This window comes from Ursus americanus, chromosome 21, assembly GCF_024610735.1.
Source record: "Ursus americanus isolate L20-20 chromosome 21, mUrsAme1.1.p, whole genome shotgun sequence".
NCBI classification, from domain to species: Eukaryota; Metazoa; Chordata; class Mammalia; order Carnivora; family Ursidae; genus Ursus; species Ursus americanus.
Window position 1 is genome coordinate 22024414 of NC_142147.1, and position 27282 is coordinate 22051695.

General features: G+C 54.4%; 2 protein-coding genes across 14 annotated transcripts in view; one reads left to right on the top strand and one right to left on the bottom strand.

Moving 5' to 3' along the window:
- Window positions 1-7077, top strand: PDP2 (pyruvate dehydrogenase phosphatase catalytic subunit 2). Of its 6 annotated transcripts, none has more exons than XM_045814888.2 (2): window positions 1-102; window positions 2184-7077. In XM_045814888.2, exon 2 carries the CDS (start codon window positions 2238-2240, stop codon window positions 3855-3857), a length of 1620 nt encoding a protein of 539 aa, XP_045670844.1. In that variant the 5' UTR covers window positions 1-102; window positions 2184-2237; the 3' UTR covers window positions 3858-7077. The 6 variants fall into 6 exon arrangements, with proteins under 6 accessions (XP_045670844.1, XP_045670843.1, XP_045670848.1 ...); XM_045814887.2 differs by having other exon boundaries at window positions 6-126; XM_045814892.2 differs by having other exon boundaries at window positions 6-119.
- CDH16 (cadherin 16) overlaps window positions 5100-27282 on the bottom strand; it is a 24310-nt gene continuing 2127 nt past the window's right edge. The window contains exons 5-18 of one of the 8 annotated variants that reach the window (XM_045814882.2): window positions 27110-27248; window positions 26607-26765; window positions 25645-25841; window positions 24908-25030; window positions 24548-24698; window positions 24104-24331; window positions 23946-24022; window positions 23683-23871; window positions 23339-23580; window positions 22630-22763; window positions 21634-21876; window positions 21379-21486; window positions 20956-21121; window positions 5100-5478 (exon numbers count right to left, since the gene is read on the bottom strand). In XM_045814882.2, the coding sequence (XP_045670838.2) occupies window positions 5466-5478; window positions 20956-21121; window positions 21379-21486; window positions 21634-21876; window positions 22630-22763; window positions 23339-23580; window positions 23683-23871; window positions 23946-24022; window positions 24104-24331; window positions 24548-24698; window positions 24908-25030; window positions 25645-25841; window positions 26607-26765; window positions 27110-27248 (2169 nt within the window). In that variant the 3' untranslated portion in view covers window positions 5100-5465. Of the gene's footprint in view, window positions 5479-7213; window positions 7293-19805; window positions 20187-20955; window positions 21122-21378; window positions 21487-21633; window positions 21877-22629; window positions 22764-23338; window positions 23581-23682; window positions 23872-23945; window positions 24023-24103; window positions 24332-24547; window positions 24699-24907; window positions 25031-25644; window positions 25842-26606; window positions 26766-27109; window positions 27249-27282 lie in introns of those variants that run through there. The other 7 variants (XM_045814884.2, XM_045814881.2, XM_045814883.2 and 4 more) reach the window with 7 other exon arrangements.

Below are 27282 nucleotides of genomic sequence, written 5' to 3' on the forward strand. Positions count from 1 at the left end.
AAGGGGCCGCTTCAGGGAGGTGAGGCGGGAGGAGTGGCAGGCGCAGCACTGTGCGCAGGCGCGGAACTGACGGGACGGACCGGGTGGCAGTGGCGCAAGCTGGTGAGAGGGGAGCTAAGGTCCGAGGTAGGGAAGGGGGCGATCGTGGAATGGGGACTCCTCGAACCTCGCCTGGCGTCGCCTGCTCCTGGCCCTCCCCGGCCGGCAGGATCGGATCAGGTGATGAGGTGGGGAGATGAGGTGAGGTGAGGTGAGGGGGCGGTCCCGCAGCCACGGTCACCCCACCGCGCGCACGCGCCACGTGGGCTAGCGGACTTGCCAAGGACCCTGGGTTTCGGACCCGGGCACCAGCAGGAGCTGCTTTAGCCCTTGGAGCACCCCTGTGAGCTAGGCGCCTCGCCTGAATTTGCCTGTTTTGCAGGCTGGGAAGCTGGGGCTCAGGGACGTGGCCGCTCCGGGGCTTGAGGGAGATACGGCTTGGTGGACCCCGGAGACCGCACTGTTATCTATGAGGCTGTGGGTCAGAGACTTGAACTTAGGACCTGTTTGGTTTTTTGAGCGACGCGAAATTGTTGGGATCCCGGCTGCGGCGGACTGACTTGGGTCGGACACCTTTGCCTGGTTGCTCTGCAGGGCCCCGGAGGGGTGGGAGGGCCAGGCTCCCTCTGTACTCCTTGACCTACCGCCCCGGCCCCAAGTTCAGCGGGGTGGGTTGTGGGGGGAGGAGGACTATCCTCAGTTCTGAGAGCTCCCAGTGCCCCAACAGACAAACTTGCGGAGGGCAGGTCTCCTGAACGGAATCCGAAAACAACGTGGGAAACGCTCCTCTTAGGTCACCCGAGAAAATAGAAAATAGAGCATTTTTTTTTCTAAGAAAAAGTGCCACCAGAGTCTGTTGAAGGTGCTAGGAAACTGTCCCCTTCGTGTCCTTGTGGAGGCAGATGTGAATCTTTTGGAAATTAGTTTGGCAATGAGTCTACACCCTTTGACCTACTGATTCCTCCTTTGGGAAATAAGTAGGTTAAAACCTAAGTGGGGAAAAGGTTGGTGTGCAAGGCCGTGCAGTTTGGTGTTTCATAAATGTTAGCCAGTGGAAACGACCTCTAAATCTACAATAGAGAACAGTTAAGTAAATTGAGATTGTTTGTGCCAAAATGGGGTATTGCACATGCATGAAATGTAATATCATGAGTAAAATGCTCTTAAAAAGAAAACCACAGTGTAACTTGTGGTTTCAACTATATAGAAATGTATACAGAATGACCAGAGGAGTCACCTAATGATAAAAGTAATAACTACCTTTTTAGAGCAGAAGGGTCATATTTCATTAAATCCTCATAAAACCTCATGAGGCTAGTATTCTCATCCCACTGTCAGACAGCTGGAGCTCAGGCAGGTGAAGCAGTGTGTCTGATGTTAGACAGCTGGTGTCATACCTGGTGTGCTATTTGGCCTTTGGAATGTGATGTCTAGCCAGTAGTTGAGGGTCTGTTGTGTACCTCATATAGGGCTGGGCCCTGGAAAGCCACTGGTGAGTAAGAGAGCTTAAGGTTCCTGATTTCATGGAGCTTATAGAATAGTGGAGAAGCAGATTTTTTTTTTTAAGATTTTATTTATTTATTCATTCGACAGAGATAGAGACAGCCAGCGAGAGAGGGAACACAAGCAGGGGGAGTGGGAGAGGAAGAAGCAGGCTCCCAGCAGAGGAGCCTGATGTGGGGCTTGATCCCAGAACGCCGGGATCACGCCCTGAGCCGAAGGCAGACGCTTAACCGCTGTGCCACCCAGGCGCCCCGAGAAGCAGATATTTAAATAAACACTTACAGTCTGCTGGGGAAAGTGAACATGGGAGCTAGGCCCTGAGCTCTGGCAAGGGAAAGATTTGGGAAGGAAAAAGAAAAAGGGCCCCTGGGTCAGCTGTGAGGAATGAGTGAGCCCTGTGGGGAAGCCTTCAGTGGCTCTCTAAGAGTGGAGAGCATATAAAAACCCTGTTTCTCCATTACCTGGAATGTTATTTACATGTTGTAATGGGAGATAGGGAGACTTACTTAAGTATTTTGAATTTAGTCAAGTCTTTTGACGTTTATCTTAAATTGTTGGTAGCAGGATGGTAGCAGATTTTTTCAGAAGTCATTGTTTTTAAGAAATTAAATTTGAGCTTTCTTCAACTCTTTCATTTTCAGGTCTAAAGAAAGCCCCTTTTCCTGAAGGAACACATTTGCTGCTATAGTTTCATAATGTCAAATACTTTGCCCTTCTGGATCTTAAAAAATTCTGCAAGGAACAGCATTGCCACGTTACAAGGGGGCAGACGTTTATATTCAAGGTGTGCCTCAAATAGAAATAAATCAAGATGGAGACTCTTTTCCCAGGTACCAGGCACCGGAAAAAGCAGTGTCCCGTGCAGTTTCTTTGCTCTGCAGAAAGCCTACAGACACACATCAACAGAGGAAGATGATTTTCAATTGCAGCTCAGCCCTCAGCAGGTAAATGAAGTGCTGCGAGCCGGTGAGTCGGCCCACAAGATTCTTGACCTCGTCAGTGGCGTCCCAAATTCGGTGTTACGGTTTGAGAGCAACCAGCTGGCTGCCAATTCCCCAGTGGAAGACCGGCGAGGTATCGCCTCCTGCCTGCAGACCAACGGGCTGATGTTTGGCATCTTTGACGGACACGGTGGCCATGCATGTGCTCAAGCAGTGAGCGAGAGGCTCTTCTACTACGTGGCCGTGTCCCTGATGTCCCAGCAGACCCTGGAGCAGATGGAGGGAGCCATGGAAAGCATGAAGCCCCTGCTGCCCATCCTGCATTGGTTCAAGCACCCAGGGGACAGTATCTACAAGGATGTCACGTCAGTGCACCTCGATCACCTCCGCGTCTACTGGCAGGAGCTCCTTGATCTGCACATGGAAATGGGACTCAACATTAAGGAAGCATTAATGCACTCCTTCCAGAGACTGGATTCTGACATCTCTCTGGAAGTCCAGGCGCCCCTGGAAGATGAGATGACAAGGAACCTTTCACTCCAGGTCGCCTTCTCTGGGGCAACAGCTTGCATGGCCCATGTGGATGGAGTTCACTTGCATGTGGCAAACGCTGGTGACTGTCGGGCCATCCTTGGGGTCCAGGAGGACAATGGCATGTGGTCTTCTCTACCCCTCACCTGCGACCACAATGCCTGGAACCCGGCTGAGCTGTCACGGCTGAAGAGGGAGCACCCTGAATCAGAGGACAGGACGGTCATTGTGGACCACAGGCTGCTGGGCGTCCTCATGCCCTGCAGGGCCTTCGGGGACGTCCAGCTGAAGTGGAGTAGAGAGCTGCAGCACAGTGTCCTGGAGAGGGGCTGCGACACCGAGGCCCTCAACGTTTACCAGCTCAGCCCCCCGCACTACTATACTCCACCCTACCTGACTGCCAAGCCCGAGGTCACCTACCATCGGCTGAGGCCCCAGGATAAGTTCCTTGTGCTGGCCTCGGATGGCCTGTGGGATGTGCTAGGCAACGAGGAAGTGGTGAGGCTGGTGGTGGAGCACCTGGCCGAAGCGGGTCGGCACAAGCCGGACCTGGCCCAGAGACCTGCCAACCTGGGGCTCATGCAGAGCCTGCTGCTGCAGAGGAAGGCCCAGGGGCTCGGCGCAGCCGACCAGAGCGCGGCCACGCGTCTCATCCGACACGCCATAGGGACCAATGAGTACGGGGAGATGGAGCCGGAGCGGCTAACTGCGATGCTGACGTTGCCAGAGGACTTGGCGAGGATGTACAGGGATGACATCACTGTCACGGTGGTGTATTTTAACTCAGACTCAATAGATGCGTATTACAAGGGGGCCGAGAGGCTCCCATATGGCCAAGGTTAACTTAAATGCTTTGCGAAGACATTTTTCACTTACTCTTAAGCTGGCTCTTCAGACCTTACTGTTTAAAAGGCAGGCAGATGTAGCTTGCTAGAAATAGACTGACGTGAGGAAAAAAACAGCCTGGTTTAAAAACAGTAGCAGTGATTTCATGTCCCCATGTGTTTTAGTCACCTTTTCTACATAGAGAAGGCAGAGCATTGAGAGCGTATGGGCTTGGGCCCATAGCCAAAGTTCTTTATAAAGACACTGTTGTTAAACTGTCAGCCTGAGCCTTCAAATGGTAAATTTAATCATCATTCTGAGAATATGAAGAACTTCAGGGTTTTCTAAGGTTGTGCCGCAAAACCGGCAAACTTGGCAGTTTTCCTTGATTCACAATCATGGACATCTAGACTATGAAGGGAGGTTTTCTTTATTTTTTATTTTTAAATTACTAAGACCTAGGTTTACAAAGCATATTCTAGAATACTTTCCTATGCAATATTCTAACTTGTTTATGTGATTATGCTTGTGAAAACATTTTGCGATGCCGCATCCTCGTTGTGTTTCAGTTCTAAAACGGAGCCCTCAGACTTGCAAACAGGCCTGCTGTGAGCATGCTTGGAGTGACTCCTCTTGGTTTTCTGCTGAGGGGATGCGGGGTGGCTAGGCCTCTGGGCCAGCTGAGTTCCCTGTGTGGCTTGTGATCCTTTCTGCTGTGTCCCACCCCTTGAACCTTGAGCCATACCTGGAGGTAACTTCTAATTCCTGGCCTTCCCTGCGTTAATAAAATACCCTCCGGGGCTTAGCCTCTGGGGGGTTATTTAGAGCACAGCCTTTCTGATTATACCTCTCAAGTGTTCCGTGAGTTCCACCTAATCCTCCTACCTCTGTTGCTGCTGACTGCGCAGCGCTGTCTGGGAGGAAGGCTCCCTCCTCGGACGGTTGCAGGGAAGGAGAAAATGGGATTATGTGGTGCGATAGTCGTGACAGGTGAGTGGGCAGGACTGGTAGATGCAATGGATTTGGGCTTAAGACTCAGCCTGGGCCGGGACAGGTGAAAACATGAAGGACTCGAGAAGTCACTAACCAGGTCTGCCTATGTACATCCTGAGAGGCGGTGGGGAAGAGAGAGGAGTGAGATTTGTCAGACGGGACACTTGCCTCGAGACTGTGGGCTGAACCGCCGTGGCTACTCCTCGGGGCCCAGACCATATTTAGTTTAAGAGTCGGGGCAAAAATAAAAATGTGACCCATAATGGCTTCTGTGGGCAGCATAATCTTTGTGTTTATTTCAAATTAAACCATGTGCATCCTTTCTCGGGGAACGAATTTCATGTTCTTGTGAGTTACCGTGGCATTTAAACAACAGGAAATGTGTCCCTAAACGGAAACACAAATATAATCCCACAAAGCTAACAGTTCTGTCTTCCTGCACTACGTTGGTTGATCCCTCTCCTCATCTCTACCTTGTGCCATCCACTGAAAGAAAAGAGAGTTTGACTTTTCATGTCTCAGTGACATTCATTCACTTCCCCTGTTTTCCAGTGTAACTGTTCAGTGATGGGGCTTCATCTCTCCGGTGCTTCAGCCTGGGTCCTTTTATTCCGAAGCCATTAGTGTTCCTTTTCATCTCCTAGATCTTAATTGAGAAATGAAACGTGAATCACTACTATTGTGCTTGCATGCGGGTTTGTTCTAGAGCTGAAGACTGTCTGACATCCTTTGTTCTTGATTCCAGCTAAACCCTGGCACACCTCGGAGCATTTACTGGGATTACAGACTGTCCGAATCCTGTTTTGGAGCCTAGTGTGGGTCATAAAATGCTTCTGATTCAGTAACTCTTGGGACAGCTGAGAGGATGCAGACTTCCTGTCTGCTTCTCCAAGCATATCTGTGTTCTCTCTCTGCTAATATATTGCCTACTTTCTAACTGGTATATTGAAATGGAGGAGAGGCCGGTTAATTGTCTGCCTTTTTCCGTTGTGGACTCTCTCAGCTCTTTCCCTGAATGCTCCAAGGAAACTGGTTAAGCTCCAGCATGTCTGTCTCCCCGACCGCATTTCTGGTGTCACTGGCCTTTCTGAGACACAAGGGCTATTGCTTGAGGACACTGGAATTTGAGAGGGGGTTGGTGGTACTTGTCAGTCTTCCAAAGCATTTATCATTCCTTTTATGTAAAGCTTTCAATTTTGAGACCTCTAAAATGAACTAAAAAATAAGATTGACCATTTAGTATTTTGGATGTCACTTGAATAAAGTATGCTTTGGTTCTTTAAATTGCGTCTTAGTTTAGGTAAGACACTTAGGTAATATTGGCATAATTTAGATATTGTTTTATGTATAAATAATGCAACTCTGCTGATTCCAGGGATTGGTCAAAATAGAAAAGATGGTATAGTTCTAAATTCAAATTAGTGTGCTAGGTCGAGTTACTTAGATTCAGTGTTCTGAAGTATTATTTGTAACATTAAAGCTAATTTGTTATTTTTTAAAAAGCTGATTTGTTATAATGAAAATGTGAACTTCGAGGTTTAATATATAAACATAGTTTTCCCAGAAGTATGATTGGCCTAAAAGATCGTTAGTATTGGACTCACTCAGTAAAAGTTCGGGTTAGACCCAATTGAACTGGCACCTTTTGTACATAAATGAAATATAAACAGCTTGAACTTGAGTCAGCTAAAGAAGAGAATAATTAATTGTATGGAACAAGAAAATGTGTTCAGAACGAGTCTGGCTTGACTCTTTTGTCCCTCAGTTCCTGGTAACCTATCTTCATTTGACAGTCTTGGGAGGCCTCCACTTCCCAGATTAAACCAGAGGACCCTGGAACTGAGCCATCCTGGTTTCATCTTGAAGTGGTGCATTTGTCTCTCAACATGACCCCTTCCCCTGGCAGAAAAAAACGCTGGGGTAGCTTTGGAGCTGGGGTGTAAAGGCTGGTGGGCCTGTCGTCATGCGAACTGCCTCGCATCGCTGCTCGGGACCGCGGGCGGTTGTGCCATGGTTCCCTGAGCCGGCTGAGGCTCTGTCCCTTATACCTGGGGCACCTGATGTGTAACTTGCTTCCCGGAAAATATTTCTTATCAAGCATTGACTTGGAGAAATGATTAACCCTGTTCTTTAATATTTACTGACATTTGTATTTTAAGCTGTACAGCAATGTTCTTATTTGACATTGATTCTCTATTAGAGATATTTAAATGAAACTTGTAAATAAAAGGCAAAATGAAATTTGGTTTCTTGTGGTTTGAATAGTAATTTCTCTCGTCCTTAGGGTACTAGATGAGACCAGTCTTTGATTCACCACCTTTATCTGGCCATGGAAGATTTTAGTCTGTTCAAGGTCTGCCCCCCCCCCCACCACCACAAAGAAGTTTTCTCTGCAAATTTTTTATGGGTGCTGACCAAACACGGGAAGTCCTCATTTACTGTTAACCGTGTGCGCAAGACCTGAAATGAAGGAAAAGGAAGGGAAGGCTTTTGTTGTAAGGGTCTCTGCACCCTCACCGCCAAGGCCGCTGGGATTTCATATTATTTAACTGAGCTTATAAAACCAGCTTGTGTTAAATGCAGAGCCAGCTTTAGGAAAGTTTCCAGGCAGCTACCTCCAGTGTTGAAGACACCCCCCCCCGCCCCGCCCCATCCCACCCCCAACTCCCTGAGCTTTATCTCCCTGCCTCCGGAAAGAAAGCTCCTAAGGACTGTCCCTATGGGTGCTTAAAATGCAATCCAACTATTAAGTCATTAACACTTCAGTGTGGGCTAGGGTGGTTCTTCTGGGCTTGGAGAGGAGCAGATTTGGGGGAGGGAAAGGTGGAAAAGGGAGTGTCTGAGGTCTGATGAAGATAACTGGAGGAGCTATTTCCTTCTTTAACATCATAAAACAAGCCCAGAAACTGAAAAACTTGCCCGTGACCCCATGGTAGTGCTAGGATTTGCACCAAGTCCACAGTCCCTCCACTTGTCCCAATACTGGCCCCTTCAGAAAGGGAACATAACGCATGAAAACTCTATCATTTTGCAGTTTGGGCCCAGGGTGGGTGGGGATGGGAGGGAGAAGTAGGTGGTGCTGAAAAGAAGCTAGATATACTTAACACATGTGTTCCGATATTCCATCATTTTGGAACAGGATAAAAATACAAGGGAAATGGAGAATTAAATTTTGAAAGTTGAGCTTTTTGGACTCCTTCCAGGGGCAAGAAATAAATTTATGCTGTTTCCTTCATATCTAGAGTTTTTGTTTTTATTTTACTTGATGCTACTAATGGCCTAAAGTGGTTCCCAGGCTGGTGGCCCTCTGAATGGTGGGTGGCCGGTGCTCCAAGCAGCTCCCTCTGGAGCGGGTGAACCCTTACCGGACTTCCATGGGTCAGAGTGTCTTTGTTCCACTCGCGCCTGACCTTATCTGTTCTGTATGGGAAACTGCCTGGCTGGGAGGCGCAAGGGGGGAATAAGTAGGCCATGACACACTCTTTTCCCTCATGCCTGGTAAAGTGGTCTGTGGAGGGACTTTCCAAAACCTGCTCTGGCCCAGGTCTTAACTCTTCCTGCCTTTCCAGGATTCTGGAAAGCCCTTGCTGGCCCAAACTTGTCTTCCCTACAGCAGATGAACAGAAAGAATGTCTGCTACCAACCACTGCTCTGTCCAATCTACCCCACACAGACCCTCCGTGCCCCGGGTGCAGGCACACGGAGCTGTCCGGGGATGGCCCCTCCCAGCGGGTGGTTGAGAGGTGTGACTGGACAACGGCAATGGGCCAGATAGAGCAGGGAAAGGAGCAGGGGGAATGAAGCACAGAAATGGGTCTGGTCCAGTGGGTCCGGAGACAGGCTCTGGGGTCTTTATGGAAGTAGGGGAGAATGCAGTGAGGGCTGAGAAGGGAGGTAGCAAATGTGGCTGGGTGGGCAACGGGGACCCCTTCAGGCAGTCTCCGGGATAGGAAAGTGAGCGAGGACAAGCAGCACGCTCAGGAAGGACTGTGGGCGTGGCTTGGTCTTCATCAGCATGGAGGTGGGGTGGAGGAGCACCTCAAATCCCACTCCCATGACTTCACTTCCCTTGCAGTGTTGCAACCAGGTGCTTTGGGGCATTTGTCCTTGTTTTTCTCCTCCCCACTCCATTGCTGTAACATCAGGCCTGGACCCCTGTCCTGCTGACTGTAAAATGAACCAGGAAGGATGGGGGGATGGACAGAGGGATGGATGATTTAGGGAGGAGCAGATGAAGAGGAACCAGCCAAAGAGAGGTCAGAGGAGTGGTAGGGAAACTGAGCAGTGGTGTGAAAAGGTGTGAGGAAAGGGGGTGAGGAGTGTCTGGTACCAGAAAACCCGTGGGTGTGGGTAGATGGATGTGCACAGGTGATTGTAAAAGCATCACTAAGTAGAGGTGAGGGGTTCTCACTTGGGACTTAGGATACAGAATGGGCCTGGATGGTGAGGTGGAGGTGAGGGCTTGGCTCTGTGAGAAGAGGCTGGCTGAGCTGCTGGGATGGCCCTTCCTCCGAAATAAAGTGGCGCGGTGGGTAGGGGAATGGGGAATGTCATCGAGCCCATAGGTCCTTGGCTGTGGGAAGGGAGAGTATCCATGGGTTCACTTGGGGCTTCAGGGGCTTTGCTGACTCCAAACTCTGGCATGGAGGGACGGAGGAGCTGGGTCTTTTCTGAGCTCTGCATGGTGTTTGGTCCTCAATCCTGAAGATGACGTGACAGGAACACCAATGGGGAGCCCTCAGCTGGCACCACCAGTCCAAGCCCTTTGCTATGGGAGTCGGCCCAGACAGGAGGCTGCCTCTAGATGTCACCATCTCGCCATGTTGGTGCCAGCCATTGCTGGAGCGAGTGGGAGGACAGTATTCCAGACATGAGACCCTGAGGCACAGCCCTGACAGAGCAGGGACTCCCTGGGACTGCAGTCTGGGACATCCTTCAGGGAGCCTCACCAACCCTGGACAGCCCTGGGGCTGGAATGAGTGTGGCGTGGGAGAAGGACCCCGTCCTGTGATCACTTAACCCTGCTTTTTGGGAACGGGGCTGTTGAAGTTCCAAGACAGCAGAGCCAGATGGTGGGTTATAGGTGGCGGGGGATTGGTTGCCACCTTTTCCAGTCCCCCCCCCCCCGCCGTGTGGGTGCTCCCCTCTGCGGACTGCCCCACACCTCTGAACCCTACCCACCTCCTCTTCCTGCTCCCTGCAGCCAGGCCCCACAGCCACCCGCCCAGCTCTGGAGACAATTCATCCTGCCCCATCCCCTGTCCTGGCCCCAAGAGCGGTCAAAACCACCATGACCTCTCCTCCCCTCACAAACAACACCTGCCCCCTCCAGTCACCTCCACCCAGCACACAGCAGCCAGCGTGATCTCGGTCAGACTCAAATAGACTCGTCTGCTCCAAACCTTCCAGGCTCCTCCTGGCCCCTGGGAGAAAGCTCCGAACCCTCCCCCTCAGCTTCCTCCCACTCCTCCCCAGGTGTGCAGCCCCCCCCCCCCTTCACACAGGAAGAAAGGAGAGAGGAGAGAAAGAGGACTTTCCTCCACAAGCTGAGATCATCTCTTCCAAGAGTCAGGCTGCCCCCTGGTGACCCAGGGGGGAGCCTGGAACTCTCTGCCTGTTGCTCCTAGTCGCGATTTTAAGGATGACCACAGATTCTGTGCCGCTCCGCCCATCAAGCTGTGGGGTCCCATGCTCCCCTCTTGGATCTGCTCGACTTAGGAACTGCGACACTGGGGTTGACACTGGTGCGCAGCAGTCTGGATAACTGGTCAATCTCCCAGCCGGTTGTGATGGTTAATTTTCTGTTAACCTGACTGGGCTAAGGGATGCCCAGAAAGCTGGTAAAATATTATTTCTGGGTGTGTCTGTGAGGGCGTTTCCAGAAGAGATTAGCATTTGAAACAATAGACTGAGTAAAGAAGTGGGTGGGCATCAGCCCAGGGCTGGAATACAGCTAAGAGGCAGAGGGAAGAGAAAAATGTGCTGTCGGTTGAGCTGAGACACTCATCTTCTGCTCTGGGACATTGGGTGCTCCTGGTTTTCGGGCCTGTGGATTCTGACTGGAACTTACACCATTGGCTCCTGTGGTTCTTAGGCCTTTGGCTTTGGACTGGAACCACACTGCTGCCTTTCCTGGCCTCCAGCTTGCAGACAGCAGAGTATGGGACTTCTCAGCCTCCATAAGCACGTGAACCAATCATAATAAATCTCACAACCATATGAAGCAAGTATCATGAACCCATTTTACAGATGGTGAAACTGAGCCTGGAAAATTGAACCAATGTGCTCAAGGTCACAAAACTAGTAAATGTGGAGCTGAGTTTCAAACCGTGGTATCTGACTTCAAAACTTCCCCTTCACTTTCATGTGATCGCCTAAGCAATCATGCGATTCTGTTGAATATCTATTCATCTGATTAAAAAAAAATACGAACATGCCCTACCCGCTCCCTCAAATTAAAGCCTGGCAAGAAGGAGTGAGCTGTTTGTCCCTGGAAGCGTTCTAGCAGAAGCTGGATGTGAATTGGATGGACCATGAGGGGTCCCACCCTGAGACTGGGCCTCTTCTGCCTGGGGTGGGGCTGTGTGGATGCAACTCAGGACACTCTGTGTGTGGCCTTTACTTGTGTTCCCAGTCAGCCTGGCCTGTGGGGCTGGGAGGGCAAGAGCAGGTGGAAACTGGGGGAGGAGTTGCTTGTCTCAAGCAGGTAGGAGGGACCGGCAGATCACAGCCTGCCCTGCTTTCCTGACCTCGGGGCTGTGGACTGGTCTCCAATTCCCCTCCCTGCTGTGCGCTTGGCACCTCTGGCTTGGGGGAGAGCCCAGAACTATTCAGCCACACAGCGAAACCTGCTGTCCTGCCCAGCACCTGTCAGAATGTATCAGAGAGAGGGGGAGAGAGAGGGAGAGGACCAGGCAACTGCACAAAGGGGCCTGGACAAATATGGCCATGGCACTGGTGTCAGTAAGAAAGAGAAAGTGGACACCGCTGACATGTCCTTGCTCAACATACTGGACAAAGAGATTCTGGTGCGTCCATAGGGTGGACTTTAAAGTGACAGTGAAAAAAAGTGATGGTGGAAGATCTTCATTATGAGAAGGGAAATTGCTAAATGGAAATACTGTAAGTGGGGGGTGGGGTGGGAAATCACATTATGAAACAGAATGTACAGTGTGACCCTAAGTTGAAATCCTCCCCCCACCCATCCCTCACACACCCCTCCACCAGCTCCCTCGTGACTTAGCCCACGGGCCAGGGGCTGGCAGTGGAGGAGGGGACTGTGACTATATTGGGAAGGGGATGAGATCACCCAGAGGCAGGCTGATTTAGAACCGGGTAACTTTTTCCACCCGTATGGCTCTCAGAGGCCTCTGCACTGGCTCATAAACCTTGGCGCCAGCCTGCAGGGTGGAGGGGAGCCATGTTCCCCTCCCCAGGGGTAGAGATGGTGGCTGAAGCTGGATAGGGGACAGGTGCTAGGCCGAAGTTGAGAAAAAATGACAGAGTGGGCCCGGGGGTGCCCAGGGCCCTGCTGGGACCCTACAGAAGCTTTGCTCCCAGCAGAGCTGAGTGTTCTGTCACCACCAGGGAACTTGTGGGCAGAAAGTGCATTTTGTAGGTGCAGGAATATCCCAGAGGGTGGCCACCTTGTGGCAAGCTGAGCCAGGTCCCCTCGGGCCCAGCTGTATCACCCTGTTATGTCTTGAGATTCCTATTTGCCAGGCTGGCCCTCATCACCGAGAGGACCCCACCCCCACCCCCATTCCTGGCCAAACCCACAGCGAGGGTAGCTGTGAAAGGAAGAGGCCTGGGCTGGGAAAGCAACCAGGTTCCAATTCCAGCTTAGCAAATAACTGAGTTCAGTTCAATTCCCACCCTTGACCACGGTGCCCATCAGACTCCCTCAAACCTGTGCTCCAGCCTTACAGAAATATCACAGTATGTCACAGCATGTCCCAGTCCTCTGAGATTTTGCCCAGGCAGTTGTCCCAGCCTGGCTACCCTTCCCTATTTCGGCTGCCTTTGTCAACTCCCATCCCTTGAGCCAGGTCATGTGCCATCTCTCCCCCAGTCAGTGTCCACCACACTGGCTCGTCCATGTCCATCGGGGCTGACCCTGAAGGCAGGGGCTGGCTCCAGGGAAGATGCTAGTACATGTTGGGTGAAGGAAGGGGAGGGCCCCTGGAAGGGATGAGGGGTCAGGGGAGGACCAGCTGTGAGCCCAGCACTGTCCTGTGCCGGGGCCTTGAGTGGGACCTCGGGGCCTGAGTGTCCTCACACTCCACAGCAAACAGCAAAAGATTATGGTTTGAGGCACCCTGACCTGGACTTTGTAGGCGAGGAGCAGGAGCTGGACAGAACCAGAATGAGCCAGAGCATCCCCTCCTTAGTCTGAGCCCTGGGCAGCAGGGCTGGGAATGGAACTCTCCAGTTGGATGGAGTTTTTCCTGGAAAATCCCCACAAGCCCTTCCAGAAATGTGCTTTTGTGCCTGACTCTGACTCCTTCAGATTGGTGGGTAAGAGGCCTGTTGGCAGCTGGGCTATGCAGACAAGGCCCTTGCCTTCTCTGGACCCCTGGGCTTGTGCTCCAGGACAGCTGAAATGGAGATTCACACATCTATTGAGCACCATCTGTCAGCTTCAGAGAGTTCTCTGAACTGTCCTGAGAGGCAAGGATCAAGGTCCCTATCATTTGAGAAGGACGCTGATGCTTGGAAATGCCAAGGGGCTTGCCCAGGCTCCCATGGCCGAGTTAGGATCTGAAGCCCACCTATCAAGGATCGGCCTGCGTATGGCTCCAGTCCCCACACCCCATTCAGGATTCCTGAAAGGGTAAGGTGAGCCCGCAGGCCAAGGATGCCACTTCCAGCTCAGTCCCACTTGAGCAAGCCTGGCCTGGCTTCGTGACTGCCACTCTCAGAATAACCCTGGTGGTTCTGGGCATGGATCACTGGCCATCACCTGGGACCTATTTCTGTCCTTCGGGTAACAAGGAAGTCTCACCTTGTGCAGTAACCACTTGGGGAAAGAGTGGAACATGTGAACCCCCAGCCCTAGTTGACCTTGCTGCCCTGCTGGGAAATGACCCCAGAAGGGAAGTGGGAAGCCTGGCTTAGCCACTCTCCCTTTTTCTCCCTTTCCACCACTTCCCAGAACATGGCTTTCTACCCATCTCCTCTTCCCCCCTGCTTGGCAGCCCACACCCCCCACCACCACACTGTGACCAGGAGGCCGAGAGCATCATTTCTCCTCATGACCCAGTGCCAAATCTTCTGCATCTGAACAGCTGGAAAATTCTTCCTCACGTCTAACTGTGGAAACAAGCCCATTTCCTTAGGTTCCAACCGGAGGGTTCTAGAATCCAGGTGCAGGAGCCATCTGGGGATCCAGCATCTAGAACTTGACTTTCGGTGCCTGGGGCCCTGAAATCCTACAGGGGCAGGGATTGATGGCATTTGAGATGACAGAAGCTGGGGGCATACCACAGACATTCTGAAGTGTCAAGTACAATCTCAGGGGTCCAGAATGCACAGAAGGACACCCCAGCCGAGTCTGAGGGGCTCCTTTCTGCTGAAACCAGGTGTGTAGAGGGGGGAGTATTATTACCCGCACTCAGCAACATAACATAAATGCATTTTAAATAAAAAGACTGGAAGGAAACCTGATAAAAATGTTCCTGTAACGGCAAAAACAAGAATGACCATAGCTGTAATGACAACATAAGTAATAGTAGCTATTCCCATATTCTGAGGGCCAGTGACGTGCCAGCCCCTGCGCTAAGTAAGGGCTTTGCTCGTATTATCTCAGTTAATCCCCGCAATGTGCTCTTCTCTTGGCGGCGGTAGCCAGTGGCCTGCGGGGTGAGCTCTAGAATGAGGTTGGTTTTGGCCAGGTCTGCAGCTTCCCTGGAGGTGGATGCACAAGCCCTCAGCCCAACACACAGGGGATGCGATGCTCCCCCCCCCACCCCCGCAGTGCTGGGTGTCAGAGGGCGGGGCTGGCCCCCAGGGGCTGCCTTCCAGGAGCCAGCCAGGCCCACTGAGCAGACCGCAGCCCCCACTTGGCCCTACTCCTGTAGGCGTTGGGGCTTGAAATAGTGGCCGTTTGAGAGCTGACAATCAGAGGGCAGCTAAAAAAAGTCCCCTCAGTCTGGGCTCTGTCGCACACGGCTCTTAGGGCCTATTTTGGCGGAGAGGGTGCCGACGTGCCAATGGAAAATCCATGAGGCGGGAGTCTCCAAGGTGGGGGACCCGTGTGCCTCCCTCTCCCCATCCTGGCCGCCCACCCGAGCATAAGTGCGTGCACACGTGCACACGCACACATCTGCAGCCCCAGCCTGGAATTCCTAACTACTGGACTTTGTCATTCTTACAGCAGCCTAGGAAAGGGATGAGGAAACTGAATCTCAGAGAGGAGAAGCAACTTGCACAAAGTCACACAGCCTAGACGTGGGCAGGATGGTGGCTGACTGGGCTTCTGCAGCTCACAGTACAGTGCTCTTCTCCTAGAGGCAGCCCCCACCTACAGCCTTACCCAGGAACCCAACACATTATCTTCAGAAACTCCAGGGTCGTGTCTTACGGTGGGACTGGGTAGGAAGCTGAGGATAATCTGCGGGTCTGATGACCACATGGGAAGAAGTCCCACTGGAAGTCCCACTTCCGCTGAGACCTTGCCTGGCTGTGGGAGAGGCAGCTGCCTCAGGCCGTGTCCCAAGTGAGCCCATCCCCCCACCCAGTCCCTGTGACCATCTCATTGCCCCCCTACCCAGGCCCCCAAAGCCTGGCAGCCCCTGCCAAGTTTCCAGAGAATGTGTCAGATAACGGGCTGCTGCTCATGACTCCCTCCCACCCGGCCACCATCTCTGACCTTGCGGCCACCACTGAGTAGGTAAGAATAGCCACAGCCCCTGCGACTGGGCGTGCACAGAGGAACAACATAGTGACATCTTCAGGAAAGTACCAGGCCCCCTGCGCTGGCAGTTCTGGCCCCATACAGCTCCCACACTCTCCTGGCCTGAAGTCCCACAGCATCTTAGGACACAGCACCAGGCCTCGTCCTCTGCCTCTGCCACTGCCACCTCAGTGGATGGGATCTAGAAGGTGGCACACCTTGTCGAGGCCTGCCCTGAAGTCTGCCCTCCACTGAGGAGCTGTGTGACGTGGAGCTGCACACTTGTCCTTCTCTGGGTCCATAAGCAGGACAAGGTGGCACAGTGGCCCCCTGGAGCCTGGCAAACATCCAGCAAGGCCTCTCCTGGGGCTAGAGCCCCTCGTTGTCCTGGTAACCACAGCCTGGCCTGGCTATCAAATATCCCGGCGAACGCTGACCCTTTCACTTCCCAATAAGCAATCAGCGGGTTAGGGGGAGTGGACGGGTTAGGCTGTGGGAGTCCCTGGGATCCGATCACAAGGCAGGGGGGCATGTTGTGACTGAGTCCCCTCTGTGAGTCTCCCTATGACACTCCTGTGGGTGTGCTACACTGTGTCGCACGAGTGTGCGAGGGTGGCGGCATCACTCAGAGGGAAGAGGCTGTTGTCATAGAACCCAGGGTGAGCGTCACTGTGACACCCAGAGTGGGGAGATGTAGGCAGCTTTGTGTCCAAGTTCCTGAGTCACTGTGATACCTGGGGCGGAGGCACCCTCCCCTGCCCCCACCACCACGTCAGTGGCCCCTGCAGCTCCCACAGCCTGACTCACTGCTGGCTCAGACCTGGCCCCGGCCCCTCCCCCAGCCTCCTCAGCCCTCTGCTCCCAGCCCCCTCGCCCTCCTCATCTTCCCCTCCAGCCTACCTCCTGTCAGCCTCACCCCCCACTAACCCCCACTGATCCTAGTGGTCTTGTGGAGAGGGGCCAGTGATGCTAGGGAGGGGAGGAAGGGTGGCACTGGGGTGAGTTCCTGGCACAGTCACATATTGTGACACCATGCAGACCAGGCTTTAATGTGAACTTACACACCCACAAACATACACACACACACGCATACACACTCACATGCATGTGTATGCACCTGGTGGAGTGACAGGGCCACCAAAGGGTCTCTAAGCTCAGTCTCTCAACATTAGCCCTGCCAGGTAGGCCCCCATTACCCTTGAAATCCTTTGGTCCTCCCACACATCTTAGGTCCTATCATTAGAAACATGCTATCCCACAGCAGCAGGACCTCTGGAGGTATGATCAGAGGAAGAACTGCCCTAAGGCCTAAGCTAGCTAGAGTTCTGGGGTGGGTACAGGTAAGTGTGGTGGGATGGGAGTCTCTGAGGTCCCCAGACTGTTTCTTGATGAGTGAGGGCCAGACCGACCTCTGGGCCTCTCCCTTCAAGAGCCCTAATCTCTGGGGCTGGAAAAAGTTTAAAAATATCCTCATGTTTACATTCTTTCCAAGCCCGCCTCCCAATCCTCAGTGCTGGGTCCCTTTGATCTGGCCCTGTGCCTCTGAAAGGGGCCTGGGAGAGGGGGAGAATGAGCTCCCCACTGGGGCAGACCCTGTGACTCCCTGAAGCTCCAGACCAGTCTGAATCCTGTGAGACCCCTCAACAACCCCCCAGAGAGAGCCGTAGCGCTGGCAAGGAGCCAAGGCTTGCCCAGGGTCACCCAGCAGGGCCATGTGGGGGCTAGAGTTGGGGCTCCCCTTCATACTCCCTCCCAAAAGCCTGGGCCTCATGGCGCCCCTGGGGAATGTGAGAGTAGGTGGCTGTAGGTGTCTGCGGTAGGCACCCCACAGTCTGTGCACCAAGAAAAGCCACGTGGACTCAACCCCTGCTGTGTGCCCAGAGCTGCACTAAACACTGTGTGGGGATCATCTCACGTAGTCCTCTCAACAGCTCCGTGTGAGGCCCATTTTATTAACAAGTAAACCAAAGCTCAGAGAGGTGAGGTGACTCATCTGGGAACACACAGCAAAGATGAGGTAGAGCATAAATGGATCCCATGTTCTTCTATCCACCTTAGCAGCTAGGCCCTGCCTGCAGAATGAGGCCCACCTCCCTAGTGTAATCTCTTCTAGCACTCACTGACCCATGGCCAAGTCCAGAAATCAGTGCCAGCTCTGTGTTTCTCCTTCTGGGACCCAGGAGGAGCCATGCCCCCTCTCTGACCCTCACTTTCCTCTATAGAATAGGCTGGGGATCATGGACAGACTTCTGTCCACAGACTCTCAGGGAAAGTGAGCCTGCGTCTCTGGGGATTATGGACCTTACAGTCAGTGCCAGAACTGTCACAGTCAAAGGGTGGCCTGGGGCCTGGAGGCCAAAGGAAAAAAGCCCTCAAACAGGGGCAGGTGCCTTAATTTGCCCTGTCATCATCCACTCTTTCCTTCATTGGTACCCCACCAACCTGCTTACCAACCCATCCCCCTATCCACCCATTTACCCATCGACAATCCACCAACCTGCCCACCCATCCGCTCATTCATGCATCCACCCACCCATCTACCTATCCATTCATCCAGAATAAAGACCCAGAGAGTGGGTGATGCCAGGGTCCCAGCTCAGGTGCTGCATCCCACTGGCTGGATGGACTTGGGAAGATCCCTTCACCTCTTCGTGACTCACTTTCCCAATTTTACAAGAAGGAGCTGGCCTGATGATCTCTAAGGCCCTTCTCAGGGATCGCGAGAGCAGATCCCGCTGAAGGCTGTGGACACTTCGGGAGAAGTAATTCTAACCTCAGCCAGACAGTCGCACCTTGCACCCTACTTCCAAGACTCTCAGCTGCAGCCCTTAACCTCTCTGAGACTCCACTGGCAAATGGGTCCAATAATCCTGCCCTCACAGGTTGCTGGGAAGATTAGATGAGATGCCACCTTTGAAGAGCTTTGCACCCTAGAGATTTCTAAGTGGATCCAGGCCAAGTAGAGGATCCTGGGAGAGGGACAGGAAGCTCTGCTTGGACCTCAGTAGTTAGCAGAACCTCACGTTGGGGTGTGGGCGTGTGTGTACATGTGTGTGTGTGTGTGTGTGTGTGTGTGTGTGTGCTGGGCCCAGGATGGCTGGGACTGGCCTCACAGTCCCTCCCTGGGCTGGGGATCCTCTGTGAGTCTCTCAGACTCTTCAGCCCAGCCAGGATGCCCACTCCATCTCTCTTGGTTGGGCTTGGCCTGCATCCCACAGAATCTGCCAGGAGCGGAGAGATTATCTCCTAAAAATAGGGCCTGGGCCCCACAGAGGTTGTTTTTCTCCCTTCCCCGTGATTTACCATCATCAGCTCAGGGTGCCTGGGACAGCAAGTCCCACCCTGGCTTCCCAGAGACGGTTGGGATGGGTGCATGGGGGATCAGCATGCATCTAGGGTCAGTCAAGGGTCAGGGATTGGAGGTCGGCCTGGAAGTGTGGTTAGGGCTCAGCAGGGCACCAGGGTCATGGCTTAACCTTGGGTCAGGGGAAGGGGTTCATCTGGGGCAGGGGCAGCTTCAGGGTGAGCCATGGGGTTTCCTGTCTGTCTGATTCCCTCTTCGCTGACTTTCTGCAGATCCCGCCCCCCCACACACCCACCATCCTGTATATGAAAACCAGAGGTGTGCTGGGGCCTGCGCTGGGGCAGAGGGACCCATTCCCAACCTCACCTCTCCTGTTCCAGCCCTATTAGACCCTCATGATTCCAGTGCAGACCCTTCTTAAGACTGTGGGACCTCTGCCCACCATGTGCAGGCGACTCACGCAGATAGAGCAGCGTGTTTGCACACGAGCACGGCACATAGACTCACAGGTGCCCTCCTCTAGCAAATATGTCCCGGAGAACACAGAATGAACTCTCAAGGACACCCTCCTCAACTCGACCCCTCCGGGGTCTGCAGCCAGCCATGGTCTCCAAATGCCCATAGAAATGATCCACCTTGCTCCAACGTCAAGTTCTCCCCAAGAACCGATATTATACCCCCATGCCCTCCTCATAGGGGACCCAGGCTTGTCCCTCAAGCCCCTAGACCCTTTCTGCGCAGAAGGAGATGGGAAAGGAATGAAGGTTGACATGGGTAATGTACACATGCACATGACTCTGAGATGCAGGCACAGCCCATGCCCTGCTCTCCGAGGCTTTATTGGTGGACAAACGTGGCCCTGTGTGGAACACTCCCACGGGCAGCCCATAAAGTCAGGGTTTAGGCTGTACAGACTTGTCTGGTGATGTTGCCTCCAACCCAGGGCAGGTGAAGGGGCTCCTACTCTGTACTAGGCCCCCGTGATCGGCAGTGCTGGGCCCTCTCCCAGGGGACTCGGAGGCAGAGGCCAAGTTCCCAGCTGGGGCTGCCTGGACCATTCAAACTGCCGCCTTCAGGGGCACGCTCTCCACTGGCTGATCTAGGTCCTTCTTCCTCGCCAGGGTCAAGTGAGTGAAGATGAAGATGAGGAAGATGCCTGAAGGGCCCAAGAGGGATGGATCAGCTCTCAGAAGGAGCCGTGGGGCTTGTCCACCACCCTGCTATTGGTAGTGGTTTAAAAGGAAGCAAGGTTTCCTAGACAGCATTCGCCATGCTGGGTGCATATGACTGTGGTCCTGGGGCCAGAAAAAGCCTGACTGCTTGGCCTGCGGCTGTCCAGAACACCCCAGCCTCCAAAGTCCCCTTCTCTGGGACACAGTTCAGTGGGAGTCATCCGGGAGCCAGTGAGCTGTTTCCATAGACTCAGAATAAGGCACATGGTAGCATTGTGCTAGAACCACCACCACCAACAACAACAACAACAACAAAACAGCCAGGGAAAAATCTAGAGGACTAAAGAAATCAAGGGGATAAAGAGGGAGGCTTGAACTAAAGGGATTAGGCTGGAAAGACCTGGGCTCTGCCACATTCTGGCTGTGTGACCTCAGACAAGTCACTTAACCTCTCTGAGCCTCAGGGACCTCATCTGGAAAATGGGGAGATGTCACAATCCACCTCACAGGGTTGTGAAGAGGATTCAATGTGATAATCCTATATTACACAGTCAACGTGTAATAATGTAATAGTAAATGCTGTTATCAATGACGACGATGGCGGCTACGATTGCACGAAGCAGGAACATGATGACTGGGAGAGCTGTGGGGACCAGCCCTGGGGAGCACTGTGGGACCGGGCACGGTGTACCTGGAGGCTGTAACTCCGACCCTCCATCTCCCTCCCCCACTCAAGAGCCCAGCATCCATTACCTATTGCCATCAAGGTGCCCACGAGGATGCCCACTGCCGACAGCTTCGTGGGCATGCCCTTCATGCGGCCCACCTTGCGCACGCACTGCCCCTCCACGTTGCAGCGACACACAATCACTGGGGGACAGGGGGCCAGGGAGGAAGGTAAAGGCAGTGGGGGTGGGCCCTAAAGCAAATCGGAGGCTCCAGCACAGCCTGCTCATATACGTTTTCGTGCACACATGTGTGTTTACGTGTGGGGGGTGGGTGCATACTCCTCTGTGGTGCCTCTGTGCACAGGCATCTGTGTGCCTGGCCACAGATGTGCAGGTGTGCACGGGCATTTGTAGTCCCTGTGAACCTGCCTGTGTGTATGCCCGGCCCCTCCCCCTGCATCCCAACCGTTTCCCCGGGAACTGCAGGCACACAGCGCCCTGGCCTCACCTCGGATCAGGAGCTGCCACGTCCGGGCATCGTGGCTGACAACTACTGGCACGACGTGCTCACGTGGCTCCACCCAGTGCAGGGCCAGGGTGAGGTAGGCATGGGAACCTGTGGGACAGCAAGCAGTGACCAGAGTCTCTGGCCTGGACAGGCCTGAGGCCCAGCTCTGCCCCCACAGCTCAAGGGCATCTCATTTCCAAGAGCCCCACCACTTCCCACCTTGGCCACCGTCACCCGCATTTCCCCACCACACACCGTTGAGAGCCTGGAGGTGCCAATCCCGCCGCACCGTCGGGTTGGGGCCAAGGGCAAAGCTGTAGGGACCATGCCCACCAGCCAGGTCAGGGTCCTCGCCAGGTCCACTGATAACCACGCCATGGTCCTGGCGGGGTGTGCAGAGATGTCGGGTGGGTACAGGGTTCAGGGTTGGGGCCCAGGCAGAAGGAGACTTCAGAAAGCGGATCACGAGGGTTGCAGAGGTGCTCAGGGTCGGCTCGTCTGCGGAGGAGGCAGTGCCAAGCTAGCCCTGGGCCCGTAGATCTCACCCTGCTGAGTCTCTGCCACACCTGCTTTACCCTACCCCTCCTCCCCATCCCCAGCAGCACCCTCGCACCTGTCTCTTCCTCACAGTGCACCTTGCCCCCCCTTCACTATCCAAATAGTTGCCAGGCCTTTCTGGATGCCAGGCTCGCCCTCACCCCCCATCCCAACCACCGGTGCCAGGGCCCAACAATGCAGAGATGCTCTGACTGTAGGGCAGCTCACTTCGGCTGTCTGTCGTGCACCACATGACAGTCCAGCCCAGAGCTGAGACCGATCTCCCTGACATAGCCAGCTTTTCTTCTGGTCACTGTGGCATTCAGAGCCCTCCATACCTGGCTTCAGTGTCCCATTCAGGCTTACGTACTGGCTTGCCTGCCATAGACATGGCCCCTGGCACTCCTTCCACCTGCCTGGCCCCACAGCCTCTGCTTCTAGCCTATGTCTGAAGCCAACACCTGAGAGGCCCTCAAGGGCTAAGGGGCATGGTTGGAGGATTGTAAGTGTCCAGTGAGGAGCGTGCTCTGAGAGGGGAAGTGGATGCCAGGCATCTCAGAGACCGACATTGGCCCCAGGTTTCATTCCTCTTGCGTGCCTGGGGCAGAGTGGATGCCAGGAGGGACCCTGGGAAGGAAGCTCAGCCCTGCCCGTCTCTCTGTCTGCCCAAGGCTTACTCTCCCTGCCAGAGGCCCCACCACTGCCCGGCCATACCTTCATACCGGGCCTCCACGAGCACTGTGTACATGTCCCCAGGCTGGGCGCCTTGCAGGGGCCGGGCTATGTGCACCTCGCCAGAGACCTCCTTGATGCAGAGCCAGCCCTCTGAGTCATTGACCAGGGAGAACCTGAGGTCCAGAGAAGACAGGGGGCAGGGAGGCACTGGGACCATATATGGGGTCTTACTCAGAGTCCCCCCCCCCAGGGCAGTGTGACCTGCTCAAGTTCCACATCCTCTCTGTGACTTGGGGGTGGCAGCACTGCCCAGGGTGCCTAGTTTCTCTCCCCAGCTTTAGGGACTTGTTGAGGGACAGGGCTTGAATCATGGATATCGTGGGGAGGGAACGATCAGAGTCTGGGTGGCTTGACTCAACTCCACTAGTCTCAGGTCACCCCATAAAGGGACAGGATGGGGCCAGGAAACAGACTTCGTCTGTGCTGCAGTCTGGGGGAGAGATGGGGGAGGGCCTATTCAGGACACCATGGGAAGCAGCATTTGAGCGTGCATGGAGCCCTCTCTTCTCCATGCCCTCTCCAACTCACTTAGCTCTCACCCACCCTCAGGAATCACAACGTCAGCATTAGGCATGGTTTGAGGAACATTCCAGGACATAGGTCATGTGAGTCCCTTCTGAGGTCCTGGGGGTCATCCCTGGGGAGCAGGGAAGGTCTAGCCCAGCTAAGGGCTGGGCTTCTGGCTCACCTGAGGGGACTGCTTATGGGGTCTGAGGGTTGGATGGTCAGCAGGAGGGAGCCAGCTGGGGTGCTGACTGGAACACTGGCCTCGTAGCTCTCCTGGTCCAACTTTGGGGGTGGCACCAGCTTTTCCACCAGCACGGTCACTGTGGCTGTGGCTCCAGGGCCTGGGCCTGGCCCCACCAATTCTGCCACGCTCCGAACCACTACCACCAGCTTGTGGCTCGAAGCTGCCTCATAGCTGAGGTTCTAGAAGCAACAGGGTCTGGGTCACTGTCTGGGCCAGGGTATGGAACATCGGTGCATGCATGTGGGTATATGTGTGCCCCTTCCCCAGCCCCAGCCCCTTACCTTGAGGAGTCGGAGTTCAACATGACTGGAGTCTGGCTCCCAATCCAGGCCGAAGGTCCCCGCCACATCCCCCGCCTCAATGGCAAAGTCCATGAGACGGAAGGCAGGTTCAAGGTCAGCATCAGTGGCCATGAGCGTGGCGACCAGAGTCCCTGGTTCTGCGTCCTCAGGGAGGCTTACAGGCTCAATCTGGGAGAGGTGGGGAGGGGCCATGAGCCCCTCATCAGTACCTTCCCAAGGTCTCCTCCCCTGTTCCTGCTTACCTGGGAAATGGTGAACTCGGGGGCATGGTCATTGATGTCTGTGATTGTGACAGCAACCTCACATGTGCTGCTGAGGCCTGAGGCAGGAGAGGGCATGTTGGAGAGACCAGGAAAGGAACAGGGAGGGAGAGAGCCCGGGTCGCCATCGGGGCACTTACTGCCCTCAGCTCCTCCTCGGTCAGCGGCCATCACCCGAAGCAGGATGTTCTGGGCGGCCCGGAGGGGGGCATCCCCCAGTGTCACGCTGCCTGAGGTGAAGTCCAGCTCGAAGGCCCTTCCATCTGCTCCCTCCTCGGGCTCAGGGCTCAGCAGCTGATACACGATATGGGAATTGGGGGAACCGGGGGCATCCATGTCCTCTGCCGACAGCGTAGTCACCTCGGTGCCTGTGAAGACAGCACCCACCTGGGTGGGATCACAGCCCAATCTGGAGGCCTCACTCCACCCACTCCTCTTTTGTGCCAGACCAAACCTGAGCTCGTGGGAAGGGAGGGACATTGATAGAGGGGCCGCAGGTTGGCCCCATCCCAAAGAAGAACAAAATGGGATGGGTCACGAGGACTTTAACCCCCCTGCATCCCCCCACAAGACCCATAGCCCACCTGGGGGGCTGAGCTCAGGAATGCTGACTGGGGAGTCACTTAGGGGGCAGACAGGTGCATTGTCGTTCTCATCCGCCACTACCACGCGCAGCTCCAGAGGCTCTGTGTAGTCCTCACCGCGGGTGTTCTGAGCCTGCACCTGGAGTAGGTACTGAAGTGGGCAGTGGAGGGCTTCAGATGAAGGCCAAGGGCAGTTCCAGCCTGGCCTGGGTCTGCATTCCCTTCTGGTGGCCAGCTGCAGCTCTTCCGGGTGCTCTTCCACTGCCTCAGTGCCTGTGAGGGATGCAACACCCCCAGAAGCCAACCGGACAGTGACCAGGCACCCCTCAGCCTGCCCTCCTGGCTTCCCCCTCACCTCACCTCAGCCTGGGCTTCTCGGTCCAGCTCCTCGGTCACATAGAGTGTCCCCTCTGCATCCACATCAAAGGGTCCAGGGGGCCGGCTCTCCAGGTGGTAATGCACATCTCTCCCACTCCAGTGTACCTGGCAGTGCGGCACAGCATGAGGGCACCCCGGGATGAGGGGCAGGAGCAGCCCATGTCAGCTCTTATGCCTCGACTCTTCCTGGGTGGGGAGCCTGCTGTGGGACGTCAGGCAAGGTGCTCTCCTCCCTGGAGCCCAAGGTAGGATCCTTTTGTTTGGGACACTTGTTGTTATAGCAAGTCCCTTGTGGCCCTGGCCCTCGCCTGGTCCCTGCCCAAGGCGCCTGAATGACCAGGTTGTGTTATTCTCTGCCCACTTGGGCTGGACCTGATCCCAGGGCATTCCTCGAGGAGGTTTGAGACATTCCAAGCCTGGGTGACAATCCCCATGGCAGCAGGGCGGTGGCAGCTGTTCTCCCTGAGGAAGACTGGGCCAAGGTCAGGTCAGGGCCCAGAGCCACGGTGGCCAGAAGATAGCAGGTGAGGGGCTGTGGTCCCAGGGCCTTGGACACCTTACTCCATCATGGGAACTGATGGGGACAGTAGAGGGAGGAACACAGGTATGGGAGGAGCAGAGGTCAAGCTGGGTCTCAGGTCCACCCCCCAAATCTTGAGACTCTGACCCAGTTGTACCAGCCATTGGGCTACTTCAGCCACTGACAGCCACTCACTCACCTGGGCAATGTGGTGTGGGTATGGAACTTTGAGATTCTCTGCCAGGTGGATAGGATCCAGGGGCACCCAGGTGTTCTCTACTATGGAGACATCTATGGTGGCTGTGGCCTGGTGGCCCGAAGCCTGGTCACCCATGTCCTTGACCTGTACCAACAGCCGGTAGGGACCTTCCGCAGCCTGGTCTAGGCTGGTGCTTCCTAGAAGGAGCAGGCTGGTCAGCTGAGCAGGAGTCCAGGGCATCCTTCTCAGTGAGGTAACAAACACAAAGCCAAGCATACGGCAGGTGGTCAGGATGCCCTCTGGGCCCAACGGTGAGAAAAACTTCTAGCACCAGAGTGAGCACCCAAGCAGGACTTGAAGTCTGCAAAGTCATTTCCAGATCTATCCACACAATGAATGGCTGATGGACTGGGTGACTAGGATGAGGGTAGGGGTCCGTGGGTGGATGGGGAGATGAGTAGATAACTGGCTGGATGAATGAATGGTTGACTAGGCAAATGGGTGGGGAGTCGGGCGTGTGGATGGATTAGTTTGGATAGGTATTTGAATAGATGGGCTGCATATGTGGCTGGGTGGTAGATGGGTGAAAGTGTGACTGGTGGATGCATTGTTAGCTTTTCTTTCCATCCCCATCCTGTGCCCCTGGCCTGAACTCCCAGGTCCAGGTCTCCCTTACAATCAGTCCAAAGGTCTCCCAGCAACATCCTAGGCTACAACCCCTCAGGTCTCTCCTATCCTTGCCCCTCAGGCTTGGGTGTCCAGAGTGTAGGTCTGAGGCTACTCTGTTCACACCATTTTTTCTCTCCATGCATGGTTCAAGCCTTTTGCCTTGCCACTCTCCACCTAGAATACTCTTTCTTCTTCATCTCTCAAGCTCCAACCCATCCTACTATTACAGCTCACATGTCCCTTCCCCAACTTTCCCTGACCCTCTCCCCTCATCACACCCAGCTCAGGCTCACCCTCAGGGCTGAGGGCCAGAGCCCCCAGCCGAGGCTCCAGCTGGAACATGTCTGGGGAAGGCTGGGCTGGGGCTTGGTTCAGGATGTAGAATCGGAGATCTGAGTTGGCTGTGCCCGGCTCATCCTTGTCCGAAGCCTCAAGGAAGAGGAAGGGGATGCCTGGTGTGTGTGGAGAGGGCAAACCATAAGGGGTGCAGGGGGTGGGAAGAGTTTCCCATGCCTCCCCCATCTCTCCCTGGTACTTCCTTCCATATGCATCATCATATTGGGACGCTGGAGGTGAGCCACAGATTTTTCAGCCCGCTCTGGAGGGGAGCAAACGGAGGCCAAGAGTGGATGGGACTGGAGGACTCTCAGTGGGGTGGGGGAAGTGGGATGGCACAGAAATGGGAAGGGGCAGCTTGAACCCTGTCTGCCTGTCCTTATGCCAACAGCTGCCCATCTCTTTACTCTCTGTTTTCTCCCGCCTGACCCATTGTTCCCTGGTGGCCCTGGGCACTCACCAGGCCTGGTGCCCTGGCTCAGCTGAACTCTGTAGATGAACTGAGAGAAGTGAGGCACCTGGTCATTCTCATCCTTCACACACACAAGCACAGGCTGCGGGCCCCACAAGACACGTCCATCCTCAGTCTCCAGGGTGACCTGGCAGGGAAAGCTCGTCAGCGCCCTGGCTGGC

Coding starts and splice junctions, on each gene's coding strand:
- PDP2 (XM_045814888.2), top strand. CDS start 2,238: ATGTCAAATACTTTGCCCTTCTGGATCTTAAAAAATTCTGCAAGGAAC.